This window comes from Aricia agestis, chromosome 1, assembly GCF_905147365.1.
Source record: "Aricia agestis chromosome 1, ilAriAges1.1, whole genome shotgun sequence".
Lineage (NCBI taxonomy): Eukaryota > Metazoa > Arthropoda > Insecta > Lepidoptera > Lycaenidae > Aricia > Aricia agestis.
The window spans coordinates 17056960-17076996 of NC_056406.1; the positions used below are offsets into that span (position 1 = coordinate 17056960).

The 20037-nt window shown below is 35.7% G+C and overlaps 2 protein-coding genes across 2 annotated transcripts; both read right to left on the bottom strand.

Annotated features, from left to right (window-relative positions):
- Positions 1-1279: 1279 nt before the first annotated feature.
- LOC121737968 (probable palmitoyltransferase ZDHHC24) lies at positions 1280-2456 on the bottom strand. Its single transcript, XM_042129754.1, has 2 exons — positions 2420-2456; positions 1280-2319 (listed from the first exon to the last, which is right to left on the bottom strand). Exon 2 carries the CDS (start codon positions 2186-2188, stop codon positions 1373-1375), a length of 816 nt encoding a protein of 271 aa, XP_041985688.1. The 5' UTR covers positions 2189-2319; positions 2420-2456; the 3' UTR covers positions 1280-1372.
- A 3159-nt stretch (positions 2457-5615) lies between these two features.
- Positions 5616-19547, bottom strand: LOC121737356 (trifunctional enzyme subunit alpha, mitochondrial). The gene is made up of 14 exons (XM_042129055.1): positions 19368-19547; positions 19185-19291; positions 18110-18296; positions 16831-17023; positions 16622-16743; positions 16316-16545; positions 15271-15450; positions 14338-14504; positions 9578-9807; positions 8884-9076; positions 8542-8677; positions 8239-8462; positions 7678-7794; positions 5616-5899 (listed from the first exon to the last, which is right to left on the bottom strand). The coding sequence occupies exons 1-14, from the start codon at positions 19432-19434 to the stop codon at positions 5761-5763; spliced, it is 2292 nt and encodes a 763-aa protein (XP_041984989.1). The 5' UTR covers positions 19435-19547; the 3' UTR covers positions 5616-5760.
- Between the last annotated feature and the right edge of the window lie 490 nt (positions 19548-20037).

The window sequence follows — 20037 nt, forward strand, 5'->3', positions numbered from 1 at the left end:
GATAGAAAATATTTATTAAAAAATAGTAATCATAGTGAATACATTTAGATTTCTGTAAAAAATTCATGGCATAAAAGTTAAAATTTTGTAACAAAGGAGAATGCCCAAAAACGTATGAACCAAAAACCCGTATCTAATCGATTCAAACTATTTATATGTGGTAATGTGGCATAGTAACTACATAATATAATATATACTTACCTACTGTAGTCTGTATCCCAAATACAATGTCCTTTTTAGATAAATCAACCGAGTACTTTAAAAACGATCGCAACTAATTGATTTTTCTTATAGGAATCTATGATAGGACGACGCGATGCTACAAGTACTGTAAACGATAGTGTGGCGATTATAGCCTAGTAAACGAATGATTCTGGTTGGAAAGGTCGAAAGCAGAAATTTTGACTACGGAACTTTGTTTGGACTAGTTAGGAGATAAACATACTAAAAGTCCTGACCCCTCTGAGGTGAGCCGGAGGGGAGGGGAGGAAAAGCAGGACCCATTTTTTGTTTTTTTTTTGCCTAATTTTCGAAATTGTGCAGAGGAGTTTCCATTAAGATATCGACGGAGAGCTAGCGACCAAATCGGTCATGTAACTTCAGCTGTATTAAAACTCCGTTAACTACTTCCCTGAACAACCTTTTCTGATAATCTGTGTGCTGGCTAGCCGTGGGCGGTGGGTGTGGGCGTAGTGGGGTGGGAAAAAATGTAGGTTCAGCTGTATTAAAACTCTGTTAGCTGCTCCCCTGAACAACCTTTTCTGATAATCTGCGTGCGGGCAGGTCGTGGGCGGTGGGTGTGGACGTAGTGGGGTGAGGAAAAAATGTAGGTTCAGCTGTATTAAAACTCCCTTAGCTACTTCCCTGAACAACCCTTTCTGATAATCTGCGTGCTGGCAGGCCGTGGGCAGATTGACTAAATAGTTGATTCTAAATACTGTGTACTCTCAGATGTATTTTTTCAAATTATCTGTTTCGGTTATGGTTTTCAATAAAATGAATTGCATAATATTTACAATCTACTAGTTATGGCCTACTTTGCTGTAGGTACATAAATTATTTTAATCGACTAGGGATTATTTTTGGGCATAGTCCTTTAAATAAGATTTTTATTCACAATTAAATTATTAATTTAAACATAACATTGTGATATATTGTGTACAAATTTATTATGTTAAAAAAATTATAGATTTTAATACAAATGAGCCACCTTCCTACTAAAGTTTTTAAACTTTAAGTTAACACTTGAACAAAGTTCAAGTGTTAAGTGTGTGTATTGTAAAATGATAGTTACTTACTTCTTTATTCTAGTTAAAAGATTTACATTAGAAAAAATAAGGCAGTTACACATAAGACTGTCAAGGCATTAAAGTTATTCATTTTTATGTTCGTTATCCCATTTTATGCCATTGCCTGGTAGAGGACTTTTAATGAATGGTGAGACCCAGGTCCAATACCATCTACATCCAAATACTTCTACTAGATTCCTCTTCCATCCCATATCATATGAATCATTATTGTTAACCTTCCTTTCTGGAGTCACTTTACCTTGTGATAAATTGTTAAAGTGGTAAATAAATAGAAATCCAGTAAACGCTCCCACAATCACATTGATATCGATTACCATTATGTAAAAACTCTCATTTCCAAAATCTATGACAAAGCTTAGAAGAGGAAAAATACATTTCAAAATTATTAGGCCATGATTCCACTTCACAAATTGTGACATGTAAATAACATTATAATAAAAGGCATATACCATTGCTATAAAAATGTATAAAGTGAAGTACATAAAATACCTATGATTAAAATATCCTATGCAACATGCAAAAAATGTGCAATGATGGTCCCTTTTTAATATGCAAATATCACAGCTGTTACAGTGCCATGCTCGTGGGGGACGGAGACACTCGCAGACTGAACACAGAGTCCAATTAGATTTGATGTCTGGTTCTAAGTATTTTTCCTTTATACTTGTATTAGTAAACATGCCGTATATCATATTGCCTATAATGTTTTGCAGTAAAAATATTGCACAAAAGTAGTGGACAAAATATGATAATGACCAAGCCTCAGAAACATTAGGTAAAACAACACATAGTTCAAAATACACAAAACCTGGAATTAATACTAAAATTATTGTCATGTACGTGCCGTGCTCTAAAAATCTTCTAAATTCCTTCTTCATGTTTATTTTCTTGCAAGTTTTATCATCCAGGCTTAATCTCAAATAATTATTGTGATCAGTATTTCACATTATATTGTTTGTTTACTGATGGGCTATGTATGTCTCTTCCTTAGTTAACATTTCTTCATAGCCTAAAAAGAAATTAATATTATATTTAATTTGTTAAACTGATAAATAATGATTTACTCCACACTATCACAAGTCACAACTCTATAGAGGTTTTTTACCAACCTGAGATAAAATGGGTGTAAAGTGTAATTAACATAAATTACATGTTATTAATATTATCATGCAAATTACAAATAATTTAAAAATTATTTATATTAAAGTACTCTGTGATTATTTTGTATTGTAGCCGCCAGCTGACCGCTTGACAGAAATGAAATGTCACATCACAGAATACAAATTTGTGTCACATGCATTTCACATGGGATATTTTTTTTTCCTAGGCGCTCGGCCATAGAGTATACATTAACCATGGCCAGTGTCAAGGAAAATGTGGCGGGGAAAAAAATCTTAAAAATTTTACATTACCAAAATGTACAGTGTTGCCGTGCGAGAATTCACTCGAGAACGGCTTCTGTACTGGGTGGTCGAATGAAACACGTCATCACTATTTACTAAGTCTAGTAAAAGTCTAAAAACGTAGTCCGTAAATTCAACGAGTTAAGTCAGTTGTTTTAAGTGGTAGACCCTTTACTAAAACTTTCGATGTAGTTTTGGAGGGAACACAAAATGGCATGTTTCTTGAAGTTGTATCACTTGCCTACACTTGTGCACAACATCGAATATTTAATGGTTAATATTCTACCAACATTATACATTAAAAACCGAAATAACACAATTTTAGGAAAATAATACAAAAAAACACAACGTCACTCTTTCGTACAGTTCGACACATTGAGGTACTATAGACTGGAGAGAGCCTAAATCGGTGTATAAGCGTCAAAAGCGTGTAATGTTATGTCCTACTTACTAGGACATAACAAAGGAGTCGGTCGGCATATTTCATGTAATAAAAGTGTTAATAAAGGTTTTTAGTGAACATTTAATGCTAGATATTGTTGAGTTTTGTGGTTCCGCTAAATAATAAACCATAAGAATAGTCAAAAAATGCCTCAAAGACGTGGATTTAACATTAAATACGTAAGTATTGAATAACGTTTTTTGGGCTTTTCAATCGGTATTTTTGTAAGCTAAAAAGACAATTTTTAAGTTTATTAATTCTTTATTCGTGCTATATAAGGCATTAGTGCTAAAAATGTCACATTAATTAATAATTTAGCTATAAAAATTGCATAGCTTTTTACGTGTGTCCGTATCCGTAAGATTCTCATCACTTGAACTATAGTTAATCGATATCATGAACTAATTGACTTTCTTTCCTGTATCATATTATGTGCTTCGAAATAGTCGACAAATAGAAATATTCAAGAAGAAGAAGCGTTAGTTCCTTTTCTCGCCACGTTCATAAACAGCCTTGACGAACTCTAATCGTAAATTACCGGCAAAACTCCATGAGATATTTGGCAACGTCATCTTGACATATTTTCTTTTTTATCTTCTTTCGTTGTCTAAAATTGGATAAACAGGACATGTCCGTAAAGTCAACTTCGGACAAAATAATCAAATAGCAAAGTGTAATAAGTCCGTCAAGAAAGTGAAGAAATTAAAAAGTGGCAACATCGTAGTGTCATCCCTTTTTTCCACTGACCTTCATTATACAAGTACGCTGGACTAATACTTACCTTACTGGATACCCTTTGAAATGATAGCTATTTTTCGTGCCTATTTGAAGCGGAATCAGCTCCCCCATTATGAGGGATAGGAACTAAATTTGACGTAAAAATGACGTTTGAAAATCGTCATATTGGCGTTGATATCAGTAGTGGGAGTGTAGAAATGTTTCCAGATTCAGATAATGTCGACCATTAGGACAAAAATAATAAATTGAATAATACAAACGCTACATATTTGTATTAAAGATTACAGACTTCCTCTTCGTAATTTATTATATTGATAGGCGTAATAAATTAACAACGATTTCATAGGTAGATAACGTGAAGTAGCAGTACTATTCTATCTATAATCCATTTATTTTTACCAGTTAACACTACGAAAAACTAAAAACAAAACTGAAGATGAGCTACTAACAAAAACTTAGTTGTATTGTACTTTCTAATGATATTATCAAAGTAGTGCTAAAGTGTATCGTATTAAAGCTGAATAGAGCTGAATAAGTGTTCTGATTAGACCTTAAGGCCTAACTAATGTCTATGTCGCAGCCAACTGGTTTAAATAGCCGTTAAATCTAACAGCTAGCACTTTGACTGAACAACGCCATTCAAACACACGGCTTTACGTCGTTTAGTCGACTTGTTGACTACAACGTTCAACACTACAGCTAGACGACGTTTAGCCAACTGGTTTGATGGCAAATTAACTAGGGTGACCATTAGTTTAATATGTAATGGGAGAATAGGAAAATTTTTTGTATTTTATTGAAAGATTATTCTCGGATTAAGTTTAAGGGGTGACCAAAAGTTTAATGCAATAAGTAAAAATAAAAAATTCTGAGGCGTATTTTGTGACGGACGCCGGCTGCTGCCGCAGCACAGTCACAGTTCTAACCTAACCTATTTTTGGACTTTCTGGATTGTTTGTTTTTGTTTTGGCGGGGGGCGCAGCCCCCCGCGCCCTACTTTTATTTGATGACCGTCGCCGGCTGCTGCCGCAGCACGCTCGCTGCGCTCGCTCGGCTCCCTCTGTGTTGTGGTCTAAGTTCTAACCTAACCTAACCAACTTTTGGACTTTCTGGATTGTGTTTGTTTTTGTTTGGCGGGGGGCTGCCCCGGGGTAGGCGGGTTAGGCTACGCGGGGTACGATATCGACATTTGATGCCAACCAGCCAGCCATTTTTCTCTATACGTAGCATAGAGAAAAATAAACATAATTATATTATATAGTCTGTCAAAAAAGTGAAGAAATTAAAAAGTGGCAACACCGTAGTGTCATCCCTTTTTTCTTAGATTGATTTGAAAGGGATGACACTACGATTTTGCCACTTTTTTGACAGACTATATACATAGAAATAATAGTTCAATGGCCTGAGGTAGTTGTTTTATAGTAGCTCTAGATTAATGAAGAATTTCTTCTATTCAACGATCAGACTAAGATTAAAAAACTGTTTAAAAACTTTATAGTATTTTTAATAATTTCCATAAATATCATATTATTTATAGGACTTGTTATAATTTCAATAAATATTTAGAAAACCTTAAGCAACATACTCATTACTTAATCACATATAAAACATTCAAAAATATCTTAACTTCTACTAGTAGGTATATATAGGATTTTATTTTATTTAGACTGTGACAAAATACAGCCTTTATATAGGATTATGATTTTAAAAGTTACTTTAAAAAACATGAGTTATCTGTGTAACGATTAACAAACATAACATTGCATACAAAATATGGATGTCTCATTTGTAACACAAGTTTAAAAAATTGCCAAGGCAGTATATATAAATTGCTATGATTCTTTTCGCATTTTGAATTTTAAATATATTACTTGGGGTAGAATTTCTTGCTGGTGTCTTTTGCCATATCGACAAGGGTTTGTGCAGGCTTGAATGGTGCTCCATACAATCCATGGAATTCTTCCATCTTCTTAACAAGTTTATCCGCTCCAAATTGGTCCACCCATCTAAAAATTCGATGTGGTTATTAAAAACTTTGAATATGTTGGTCTAGTACAAAATGTTACCAGCAAACTTCGAAGCGCCGAAATTAGGTTATCGCGCAGGAACCGTACTATTCTCAGAGTAAGTATCTCCAATTGGGTGTAACTTTTTAGTGATTAAAATCGTTGCAGAACGGTCACTTGCGGCGGTGGGTATAAGCGGAGGTGACGCGGAGCAGCGCGCGCGGAGGCACGTCACGCGCGGGCGACGCGTACGGCGTAGTGTCCATTAATTGTAGTGTTTTTTAGGATAACTTTCGGACACAGTATTACAATATTCCCTACAGTAGTGGAATGAATGTATGTACTTGCGCAGGGGTATCCGCGGGGAAGCGAGCAGCGCGGGCTCGCGCTGACAAACTTGGGAGAGCGAGAACTTTAAAACGTGGGAGAGCCATGCTTCGGCACGAATGGGCCGGCTCGACCGGAGAAATACCACGTTCTCACAGAAAACCGGCGTGAAACAGCGCTTGCGCTGTGTTTCGCCGAGTGAGTGAGTTTACCGGAGGCCCAATCCCCTACCCTATTCACTTACCTACTCTCCCCTATTCCCTTCCCTTCCTTACCCTACTCCCTCTTAAAAGGCCGGCAACGCACTTGCAGCTCTTCTGATGCTGCGGGGGTCCATGGGCGACGGAAGTTGCTTTCCATCAGGTGACCCGTTTGCTCGGTTGCCCACTTATTTCATAAAAAAAAAGCTTTGTGACAGACGGACGGACAGACAGTGGAGCCTTAGTACATAATAGGGCCCCGTTTTTTGCCCTTTGTGTAAGGAACCCTGAAAAATGTATTTCAATATAAATCAGTAGGTAATTAAATATAATTACATACTTAGTAGGTACCTATCTACTATCTAGCTAGGTACACGCGATAGGCCATACATCAAGTGTAACATTTTGACCGTTGCACAGCGTACGGAGACGAAAAATCGGAAATTTTCTATTTTCTTCAACGTAATAAGAGCGAGTTTTGAAGTGATTCTGTTACACCTGAGATGTGTTGCCTACCTACGTACCTACCAATTGTGATTAATTATTGGATATATTGCTTTCATTAGGCGCCAATCCTGTATATAAGCTTGATAAAGTCCAGATTGAAACAATAAGATCAATCATCTAAAAAATTAAGTTTCACGTAAATATCTGGCAGGATGACATAATTTATTATGTAAATACGTAATATAACATGCTGATTAAACGATAACATTACAAGCACAATATTTTATTTTAATTTTATTTCCCGTTTCGTGGCAACCCTGGCATATCTGCTTGGTTGCCTACACCGGTGGCGCGGGCGGCATCAAAGGCGTTTCATTACTGTAGGGTAAATATTGTAATACTGTGCTTTCGGAAGCTATTTCTCAACATATTTTTAGTACTGAGTGATTATAAAAAATACATGTATTTTTATTTTTAACAAGGATATTGATATTAAAATTTGGCAGGAAGTTTAAATTGCACCCTGCATAGTTTAGTCGTGAAAAAGTAACAGACACAATTTCTCACTGTTATAATTATGTGGGTAATAGAAGTTTTTCGGAAATTATCAATAAAAAAAGACTAATTTCCTAAGGGCCTGTTTCACCACTTCCTGATAAGGCTATCCACCAATTAACTTGAAAGATTAAGCATGGAGAATCTGTCAAAAAAATTGTGAATAGCCTATTAGGCACTTTATCAGAAAGTGGTGAAACAGGCCCTAAGAGTTCTTACAGATACTATGCTATTAGTGTATTTATTTACCTGAAGGGTCCACCAGTGAATGGTGGGAATCCAAGTCCAAATACTGCACCAACATCACCTTCCAGCGGGCTGTGCAAGATCTTCTCCTCTAGTGATAACACTGCTTCATTCACGAAACTACGAAAAATGGTTTAGGATAAAACTATTAATATATAATTTATGTAAATAGAATATAGATATATAGCTGGAGGCAATCTAGTCAGCCTATGGCAGTGCAGGAGAAGAGGTTGCTTTTGTTTACGCTTTTCCCATTAGTGGGATAGTATAGGCCAGAGGTTCCCAAACTTATTTTGTCTACCGCCCATTATAAGAACAAATTATGTTTTAGCGACCCCATTTGTTTCAATTTAAAATGCATCCTGATGAAATAAATCACCCTTCAAGCCTCTACACAACACCCCCATTTTTTTCTGGGTCCCACGCCACCTCCCTTCAGACTTTCAGCGCCCTTTTACTTTGGGAAAGGCTGGTGGATTGGGAAAGACTAGCTGGTATAGAGTAGAGACTATAGGCAAACAAAAAAAATAATTAATGGAATTATCTTTTAAGTTAATATCTTACCGAGAAACCATCCTCAGTTGTTGATCTTCAACAGTATTAGCACCACGTGGTTCCAGAGAGTATTTGTCCTTCAGTAGCTGCACTGCCTCCTGGTTGACATCCCTGTTTTTTGTGCCTTTCTCGTACACATAGAAACCTTTGCCTGACTTCCTTCCCAAGAAACCAGATTTGACTAAGTCCTGCATGATGTTAAGGTCGCCACCGCTGATGCGATCTCCGAACGCCTGAAATAGTTTTTTTTTAATTTAGTCATAAATAGCTCTTCTTAGTTAAATATGTATCATTTTTAAATTAGTAACGCACTTTGGCTAAATCGACTGCAATATGAGAGCCAACATCAATGCCGACTTCATCAGCCAGGGTAGCAGCGCCGACCGGGAACCCGAAGTTCTTGGTCATACTGTCCAGATCCTTGGGGTCAACTCCTTCTTGCAAAAGCCTTAAAACAAAAATATGTATTTAAATTTAAAAAAAAATCAATCGTTAGCCTAAACATTGTCTGGCATACATGCATATAAATTTTATAATATTACACGCAACACACAGATTACATGGCTATAAATATTTTTTGCCACTATTCAATTAGCCAATACATTGTCTTCACTTTCAGGACAAATATGTTAATTATTTTCACAATATACAAACCTGACAGCTTCACTGAGCATGGTGGACAAGATACGGGTGGTGTAGAAGCCAGGTCCGTCCCCAACGGTGATGACAACCTTGCCCTGCTTGAGGCCCACGGCTACTGCAGCCGCGGCGGTGTCGTCACTGGTGCCAGGGTGACGGATAATCTCCAGCAGCTGCATCTTGTCCACGGGGGAGAAGTAGTGCATACCTGAGCATTTTTTTTTAATATTGGTTAGTTAATAATTAAGTATGTTGTCCGATGATATTGTACCTGCACCAACACTGTTAACAGCTTTAAAAATAGACTTGACAAATGGTTGATGACAAATAAGTTCTGCAAAAGAAATTAATAAAGAGTGTGTGAATTACAACACTGTGTGATATGGTCATTATCAGCTAAATGCTGCTAGATCATTAACAATAAATAAATAAAAAATATATTTTTTAATAATAATAATAATAGATAAATTATGAGGATGTAAATGGTAAAACAGGTGATGGACTTGTCAATTTTCCTAATGGTAAAGGAGTAACAACCATGCAGTAAACACACAATAATAAGTGCTACCAGAATCAATGTGCAATACCTGTGGAATTAAAAGAGCTTTCCCTTTATAGGTCTCCTTTTATACACCAAAAATTATATTCTTATAAAATCACGTCAGATAGTAAAGGTTAGCTAAAATATAATCATAAAAATGTCAATTACCAATGACTTTTTCGGGCCTACTGCTTCCGGCTGCTATTTTCGTGATGGGAATGGCACTGGTGTTGGTGGCAATGATGCAGTGTTTGGGAACAACAGCCTCCATCTCCTTGATAACCTTGTGTTTGATGTTGATGTCCTCGAATACGGCTTCAATCACACAATCTACATTCTTAAAATCTTTGTAGTCTAGTGTTGGTAAAAGGTTTGACATGAATTTGTCCTTCTCAAGCCTAAAAAAGAAAAAATAGTTTTTAAAAAATGTATAATAATAATAATAAAGCCTTTATTTCAGAATTAATACAATGTTTATACAATATGCTATGTTAGTTATCTAAGTTTATCAATTTCTGATTGCCTTTTGGCAAAGGCCTCCTCTAGCCTCTTCCATTCTCGTCTGTCTCTGGCAACTCTACTCCAAGTTACTCCAGCAATTGGTTTAAAATCATCAGCCCACCTTTTTCTCTGTCTACCTTTACTCCTTTTGCCATGTCTAGGGTACCATGAAATAATTCTTTCACTCCATTTGCCTACTCCTCGGACGGTGTGGCCAGCCCATTTCCATTTTAACTTTCTGACCTTAACAGTGACATCTTGCACTTTGGTAGTTTTTCTTATAACATCGTTTCTTATTTTATCCAATTTCTTAATACCTAACATACTGCGTTCCATTGAGCGTTGGCATGTCGCCAGAGCAGCGATGTGTTTGTTGGTTAGAGACTATGAATAATAAAACTAAGGAATCGTAACTCCCATACTATTACCATTTTAAATTTGGTTCCTTTTGATCTGTCATATAACGTCTGCCTAGTACCGCTCAAGGTCACCTAAATATTGCAAATGTATTAAAATGTGTACCTAAGGTACACTTTTTTGACAAGTATTGTGGAGCATGTTTTTTGACGGAGTTACTTTTCCTTAGTTTTTATTATTCGTAGGTTAGAGACCATGTTTGGCTTCTTTATATCAAAACAGGCAGTATGCAGGTATTGAAAAGTTTACTTTTTAGTTGTATGTGGATATCTTTATTTTTCATCACTTCCTTTAGGCTCCAATAGCTCTTCCATGCTTTTGTAGTTCTTCTTTCTATTTCTTTAGCTATCGTCTCATATGGTGATATTATTTGACCGAGGTATATATAGTCTTCCACATATTCAACTACGTTATTTCCCACTGTTATTATATTTTTTGGTCCATTTGTCATTACTTTTGTTTTTTTCGAGTTGAGCTTAAGCCCTACCTCTTCACTTTATTTAGCCAGTTCATTGATCATTGTATTCAGTTCTTCTTGGGATGTTGCAAACAGTACAATGTCGTCAGCGAATCTGAGGTGAGTGAGCTTTAATCCGTTTATATTCAATCCATAACCCTCCCAGGACAGGTTCCTGAATACTTTCTCAAGTACAGCGGAGAAAATTTTTGGCGACAGTGGATCCCCTTGTTTTACACTCTTTCGTATGGTAAAAGGTTCCCCCTTTTTTTCCAATTGTACACATGCAATGCTCTGTTTGTATATACCTCGTATTATTTTTATGTATTTGCTATCGGATCCCTGTTCTTCTAAAGCCTCCCAAAATTTTTTGATGGATAAGGGAGTCAAAGGCTTTGCTGAAGTCGATGAATGCAAGGTAATATGTTAAATTATATTCGTTATATTTTTCTATTATTTGTCTTACTACATGTATGTGATCAAGTACAGAATATCCACTACGAAATCCTGCCTGCTCTTCTGGTTGGTTCTCATCTAACTGCTACTCTATTCTGGACAGGATGATCTTGTCAAATACTTTATAAATATTTGATAACAAGCTAATGGGTATATAGTTATTTATTTGATTTTTGTCACCTTTTTTATGTAGAAGTATAATTGTGCTTTTTGACCACTGTGTAGGGGTAATCTCTTTGATGACTATGTCGTTGAATAGATCTGTGAGAGGTGCTTTTATAAGATTTAGTGATCCTTTTAAAAGTTCATTGGTAATTTTATCATCGCCTGCTGCTTTGTTGTTTTTTTTTTTGTGTTCGAATAGCTTTTTCTACCTCATTTTCCAGGATCGGAGGAACTGTATTACCGGTTTCTGTATTTGTTATTTCCAGGTCTGGGTAAGCACTGTCATTTTCATAGAGATTCTTATAGAAGTCTGTTGCTATTTTTATTAGATTTTTTCTGTTTGACTCTAATTTACCACTTTTAGTTTTTAGATTTGGTATCCATGTTGTGTTATCTCTTAATTCTTTAATGGCATTTTTAACCCCACCTGATTTCTCTATATAGTATTTTATTTTATTAGTTCGTAGATCCTTTTCCTGTGTTTTTTAATGCTTTTGTTAATTTCTTTACTAATTTGTGCAATTTCGTTTTTGTTTTCTTTTTGGTTTATTAAAAGCAATTTTCTTTTTGTAAGAAGCTCTCTAGCTGCAGGTCCTATTTTGTCTTTAACTATATGTTTGTTGGTGGCGTCTTTACCAATGTCAAGTGACATGTTTTCTAATTTGTTGTATTTTTGTTGTATTCCTTCTGACTCAATGGGTTTGGAAAGTGCTGGAGCGTGTTTATCGAGGACTTCTTCAGGAATGTGTAGCAATGTAGGTTTGCTCAGTGTTTGGCAATAGAATTTACGTGGAGTCTTTGGAATATTACAGTACTTCTTGGCTCTCACCATTCGGTGATTTGTATTGAAATTAAATTGGTTGATTGTGTCTACGTCCTTAAATGTTCTTGGTTTATTTGAGAGAATAAAGTCAATTTCATTTTTTACACTAGCATCAGGTGAGACCCAAGTCCATTTTCTGCTTTCACGTTTTTTAAAAAACGTGTTCATTACAAATAGATTATTTTGGAGGACAAAGTTGAGTAATCTCTGGCCATTATCGTTGCGTTTGCCCGTACAAAGTTTCCGATTGTATGGATTTCCTTGTTCTTATGTTTGCCTATCTGGCCATTGAAATCTCCCATGACGATTATATTTTTATGGTCTACATTTTCCAGGGTTGTATTCAGGAGTTCATAAAAATTGTCTTTCTGGTCGTCGTTTGCTACGTTTGTGGGTGCATAAACTTGTACTATACACCACGGTTCATTCAATTTAATGTTAAGCACGGCGATTCCTTCAGAAATCCCTATAAATTTCTCTATGTAATTTTTTAGATCTTTTCTTATAAGAAATCCCACTCCGTATAAGCCTTGTGTCTCACCTTTAAAATATAGAATATATTTCGAATAGTCCATAATTTCTTCGCCTTGTCTTCGTACTTCACTAAGGCCTAAAATATGCCAATTGATAGTTTCTAAGGCCTGTTCAAGTTCTATGAGGTGTTCGTCCGTACTTAATGTTCTTGTATTTAGAGTGCCAATAAATATATTATCATCTTTGTGTTTTGGGCTAGAGGGTTGTGGTCTACTACTCCCGCGATGACCAATCGTATTGGGAGCGTTACAATTTCTAAAACTAATATTTAATTGGATCTTACTTCCGGTTTTTTTAATATTGATGTGATTTTGCGTCTCCGTTTGATGGGCCAGGTTTAGGGGTATTGGTGAGTCTTGGGCGAAATAAGTCAAACCTTTTGTTTATTTTATATGGTGTAGGTTTGTCTCTTGAGACTCCTGTCGGGGGTGATTTGGATGGTGACTGCTTCCTTTTATGCTCAGTGTCTCTTGATATTACTATGAGCCGATCATATTTTATGTAAGCTGTGTTCCCTTTTTTCTCTTCTATTTCTTTCTCTCTCTTCAGTTCTTTTCTTTTGATCTGTACCTCCTTGGGGTAATCCGGTGTAGCGTAGGTACCAGACGGAAAGCTTTTATTGTTGGTAAGTATTTCTCGTTTTCGCCATGCCAAGGTAAGATTTATTAAGATCGGTCTTGCTTTGCCTTCAACTTTTTTTCCCAAACGTCTCATGTAGTGACATGGCAATCTCCCATTGGTCCCACTCCCGTATTCCCGTTTTCGCACTCAATTTGTTTAATAATTCTATGACATTTTGCCTTAGTTCTTCTTCGTTCACCTCTGCCTCTTGGATGCCATGCAGTACTATATTATTCTTTCTAGTTTCTCTTTCTAAGTTGTTCACTTTAGCTTTAAGGTGCGAGATTTCTTCCTTCAGTTTAGTATTCTCCTCTAGCACTGGTTGAAGTTTCTTATCTATTATTGTAACCATGCTTGTAGAAAATTTCTCAAAAAGTTCCATAGTTTGTTTCGTAAAGTCGGCTTTCATTTCATCCATTTTATTTAATATTAGTTGAAGTTGTTCTTCCAGAGTAGAAAAATTACCAAACGAAATATTTCGGAATTATTTCTATAATATTATATTTTTGGGTGTTTTTAATTCTTAAGGCTGGTATCACTTTTTCTTAATCTGTTTCAACTTTTGTCTATGGTTATCATAGGCTGTCGATAGCTTGTCATTAGCTGTCAATAACTGTCAGTCACTTGTCATTTGAATGAGTAATGGCGGAAGTGAATCGATTGACTTTCGCCGTTGACAACTTATTTGCTTATATTTATGTGTATGTGATATTCCCGATGAGTTTTTAGCAGTTTTCTCCACAAATCCTTGTAGTTTCACTTGTATTTATTGCAGCGGTGGTGCCTCTTCTTTTCTTCTTTCTTTCTTCACTACGAATTTACACAATTTTTTGTCGAAATTCGCGGAGCCAACAAACGAACGTATGCACTTGACAACTGTTCAACCGGAAGTCCAAAAAAATGTATATGTGTACACAAATAAATATGTAAATATGAAGAAGCAAAATAACTTACGCAGAAATCCTCTTCCGTTTGACTGCATTGACCAGTCCATTTTGTATCTGTCCAACTCCTCGGTACAGGCCAGGTTGAGTTGCATCCTTCATCACCACTTTGTAGCCCTTGTCAATGGACACTTGGACAATACCTGCACCCATCAAACCGGCTCCCAACACACCAATCTGATAAACATACATTACATACACATTTACATTATCTTATAAATAAAATTCTCATGTCACAATGTTACCATACTCCTCCGAAACGGCTTTAATGATGTTTACCAAATTTTATATGCATATTGAGTAGGTCTTAGAATCAGCTACTGGGTACTTTTTATATTGATAAGTGCATTTGTTGAATAAATAATAGTAAATTATTAGAACTCGAGACTGACGGCGACCTGTTTGTGCGACAGGACAGCAATGGACGTTGCCATGGTGCCATACTTATTTAGTCACTTCAATAAAATAATATGGGTGAAATACTTTATATGGCAAAACAATGTTTGCCGGGACAGCTAGCATTAGATAAACTAGTGACGAGTGATAAACTCGCCTAATGGTCGAAATTCGACCTCAGATAAAAAATAATATATAAGTTTAAAATTTCAAAGTTTTTCTATTGATATTCTATTGTCAAAAAATTGACAGTCTCAGCTTGACCTGGTGTGTGTGTTGTAGTGTGTGTAATGTTGTATTCGTTAAAAAAATGTATGATAAAGCATAATTTCAAAATAATATTAGCTCAATGCACTCCTTCACCATATAAACTATAACTGTGCGTAATTTCATTCACCTACGTTTCCCCATTTTTCGTAAAAAGGGTTACAAAGTTTTTCGCTCTCGTATTAATATTAAGATGCTTAATTTGTGTTTAGCAAATATTATACTGAAAAAGAAAAAGAAAAAAAAAATCAAATTAATATTATGCACTTTAAAGACCCACCGATTTAACATCAACTTGTGGCTTGCCAAATCTGTTTTTCTTGCATTCAGTCTGTCCCCTGAACAGACCAATGAGACCTTTGCTTTGGGGTGTCATAGCCAGTTCACCGAATCCCTGGGCCTCTGCTTCATAGCCAGCAACCGGGCCCTTGTCAACTCCAGTCCTTACTACTTCAAGAATCTAAAATTTTCATTGTGTTTTTGGTCAATTAGCAATTGTGTTACATTACAGTTGGATAATTAAAGGTTTAAATCAATATTAAAAATTATGTAAGTCATGGGAAAGGACATAACATAATAATTTTTTATAATGCAAAAATGTAAGCTCCTTATATAAGATTAAAAAGCTTACAAGCTTAATATTTATACAATGTGTCCCGACACCTGTGTCCGATTCTTTAATGTCATGATCTATGGCAAAAAATTTGAGAGCCAATTTGTCGATAAAATATTATGTACTTAATCAATTGGCTCTCAAATTTTTTCTCTCTTTCACGGTTGTAAAATGGCAGTCATTTTAGTTTTTCCCGGGCATTCACACTAATCTGATATAATATGTAACTTCTCATCTAAATGTCTTATGAAAATAAAAAAGGTCTCATTTGAGCTAAACTTTTGGACTACGGTTTCACAGGTAATATATTATAAATTTCGTGGAATTAAACATAGAAAAACCAAAGTTTAAGGAAAGAAAGTTGTGAACTTTTTAATTTATGGCTGTTTGTGAAAAATCTATTTCCATCCCATTGAACTGGTTCTTTTTTTATTTTAAAAAGAAAGAGGAGGTTTTGATCTTAAATAAATTCCTTTACTTCTATGCTCTAAGTCAGATACTTTAGAAGTTATAATGATTTTCTTCTGAAGTATTGGTCAGATTAGTATGAAGCCAGAGATTTTTTTTTCAAAAGTTGGAGAATTCTTTTTTAAAAGCCAATTTGTCAATAAAATAGACATTAAAGGATTGGACACTGATGTCGGGACACATTGTATGTTTTTCTATTTAGTATTAAAAAAAAATTTATTGAAAGATTATTTATTTTATGTACCTTAAGAGGTGCAGGATACAGTCCACGAGAAGCCTTCATAACTTGTTCCTTAGCTTTGTTGAAGATCATGTTCTTTACAAATTCCCAAGACATTGCTGTTGCCATAACCTTGTTCATCAATCCCTTTTTGGATCTGTCCACCTTCATTTTACCTGATGCAATGTCTTTGGCAATTTGTACAGCAACATCCTCTAAATATTTTGATGTATTGGCCTCTGGCAGTCCAACACCTAAAAATTTTAAAATTGAGAATAATTTACAAATTATTATTAAAATTTATTATAATTTCAAATAATAAATACATACCGGGACCAAGTGGTGAGACTAGCAGATCAACTATACCCAACTTCTTTGCTTTGTCAGCTTTAACAGTTTTACCCGTAAGTGCAAGATCTAAAGTTGTCGGTATTGATGTCAGTTTGGGCATTCTGAAAGCAATAATAAAAGTTATTCTAATATTGTAGGCTATTTTTCAATAAATTTTTTTCCAAGGATGTAAAATTTTAATTTTATACCTCTGGGTACCTCCTCCACCAGGCAACAACCCTAACATTACTTCAGGTAATCCCATACTTGTTTTAGAATCTTTGACCGCTATCCTATATTTACAAGCTAGTGCCGTCTCTAATCCACCTCCAAGACATGTTCCCTGAATAGCAGCAACATAGGGTTTGGAAGAGTTCTCAATTCGTTTGAAAATTTCATGACCTAAAATACATCAAAGCAACAACATAATTAATATACTTATATTGTCATATTATTATGAATATTGTGTTACAGTATTTGTAACTAAACTCTTCAGAAAAACAGAATATGGATGAAGGTCTGAGAATATGTATAATATAAAAAAATCATAATATGACACAACTTGAGCTGGTTTAGGGTCACAACATATATCAACTCAGAAAGGGATCATATCACTTCTAGCCATTCAATATTGTTAGTATGAAACTCCCTAACGCACAATAAGCGGAATCGTAACGTAATCGCCGTACTCAAACAATCGTACGAGAATGCCGCGTCCTACTCTAACGAACGAGAAATTACGTTGTTAGAGCAGGACGCGGCATTCTCATCCGATTATTTGAGTCTCAAAACGGTTTCTTAGTAGGCCTACAGGTTCCGAAGCAAATATTTTGAAGGTCGCAAAGCAAATATTTTGACACATAGCCGGCCTTGGGCGCTGAGCTGCAGCGTTTAAGTATAACGAAGCAATGTTAACATCAACACCCCCTCCCGCTTCGTCTCGGGGGCTGCTATCCGTCATGTGTGCGTTGCGACGACGCAGCGCACCTTGGTTATTTGTGTGGACTGGCTCTTACGGCTCGTCGTCCCCGCGCCTATGTCTCTCAGTACCCAAGCTTACTTTTCTTCTTCCACCCTTGCTTCAAACTGATCTGGGGCCAGCGGTCGGCGAGCCGTAAGCGCGGTGTCGCCAAGCCGTAGCCGAGTTGACGTACAGGAGCTGCTGGTACGCTTTGGTTACGTTGTGCATACGTTAGGTTGATGCCTGGTTGACGGCGAGGCGAAAAGCGATACGGTGACGATCCCTTTCCGAGTTGATAAGTGTCCTGTGACCAGCGGCGGATTAATTAATCAAATTAAGCAATTGCCTAGGGCAACACGTCTGAGTGGTACCAGAGGAGCAAAGGTTCAAAGACTGGTTTTAGTTGACATACGGATAAGGGGGCCCAGGGGGGGATTGCTTAGGGCATCAAGTAGTCTTAATCCGTCACCTTAACTTGTGAATATTTATGTAAATTATTGTCATAAACTACAAAATTTTCTTATTACCATTCTTAGCTAAGGCTACAGTTTCTTCTTTAGTTTTACATTTTTCTAACATGGTAATATCAGCACCAGCAATGAAACATCCTGGTTTGCCAGATATTAGAACAGCTGCTTCAATGGCTGGATTGTTTTCTACTTCACTGATAATGTCTTTAACTTCATTCATTACAGCCTCATTTAAGGAGTTAACCTGAAACACATTAAACAATAATTGTTCTAGTCATGTTTCAAAGCAATTATTCTTATTTTTTTATTATTTAATGTTTCATTATATCTTATCCTCTTATGTCTTTGGAAATGTTTATACATTTTTACAAAAGAGTACAGTTGGCATTTGGCAATAAGCTATGTTGTTTGTTAACTGTGGAAATTGGCATGTTATTTGTGAATTTTGTACCTTGAGTCTTAAGTCCAAACATATCAGGTGCACATTTCTTTTTATGTAATATTTTATAGTTTTCTATTACTAACAGTTACATTAAATTGCACAAAATAAAAGCTAGCTAGCTTGTAAAAATGCTGGAATGCACAGATAAAGTGCAGAATCATAATATGTAATAATTTTTCTAATGGCATTGCATTTAGATTGCTAAATAACGTTGTTGCGCCTGCAATTGGCAGTCGCAACAATGTTATTTGGTAACATGGTTCCCAAGCCTTTACTTATCATTGTTGCACCTGACAAATCCTCTATGTGATTTTAGTAAAAATTTCAGGGGTAACCAATAAACTATTTTATTTAATGATGGTTTGGGTTTATCAATCAATTAAAAATGCAGTATGATGGCAAATCTTATTATGTATGAACTAAGACCTTTCATTTATTGATAAGCCCAACCATCCTTTAAATAAAATAGTTTGTTTGCCTCTGAAATTTTTACTAAAATCACATAGAGGATTTGGCAGGTGCAACAACGATAAGTAAAAGCTTGGGAACCATGCTTTGTTACATAGCTATGGTATATTATTGTTTTTGTAATTTTTACCTTTTTAGATGTTTCTTTTTTCTTTTTTAGTTAAGAAAATTGCATAAGCCTTTTATGTAATCTTAAAGTAAAATATTCTTTTTGCAACTTACCTTCACACCAGGTGAATCCAGTGTTATAACATATACACCATTTACCATTTTACACTTCGTATGAGTGTGGGTCGCCGCAGCAGCAGCAAACGTTCGGTCTTGTAGCCCTTAAAATTAAACCAAGTTTAAATCAGTACCTTACAACAGAGTAAAACTTTCTCTAAGACCAATTTATATACTTACTGAATAAATTAACATTTTGACGGTTCTTAAGAATTTTGAGTGCATTGAACATTTTGCTATTGGACATCTTGATTATCGTTACTCACTGATTCACTTAAAACTTAACAACTAAAGAGATAAAGTTAAATTAATTCGGTTTCAGACTTTGAACCTAACTTTTCGTCGGAAAAGAAATAGACATGAAATAGTTTTTTTTTTTTAATTTATTGGGAGCTGGAAACGAGTCCTTTGCTCCAAAGCAGTGTTGCCAGTGCTGTATGTTCCAAAGTTACTTAATGTCATGCAAAAAGTAACATTTTGTGGGGAAAAGTAACATTTCGCATTATAATATTTTAAATGCCGGGGGGGGGGGGGGGGGGGTGTGTATCCAGAATGCACGAAAACATACTATACATATAGAGATATAGAGATGAAGTGTTTTTTTGGATTCCGTATAATTATTTTATTATTAAAATTATTTATATACCTATTAAAATGAAAATATAATAACATAAGCTCTTATACAAAAAAACACAATTTTTGGCCTATTTTTGCCCTATCACGGTACGGAACCCTTTATGAGCGAGTCAGACTCGTGGGAAGGGGGCGCTGCTGATAATGGAGAACTGTCAAAAATTTGTTTTTGTATGATGGCATTATTGGCAGCGTTAGTTGCTTTTTTCGCCACGTT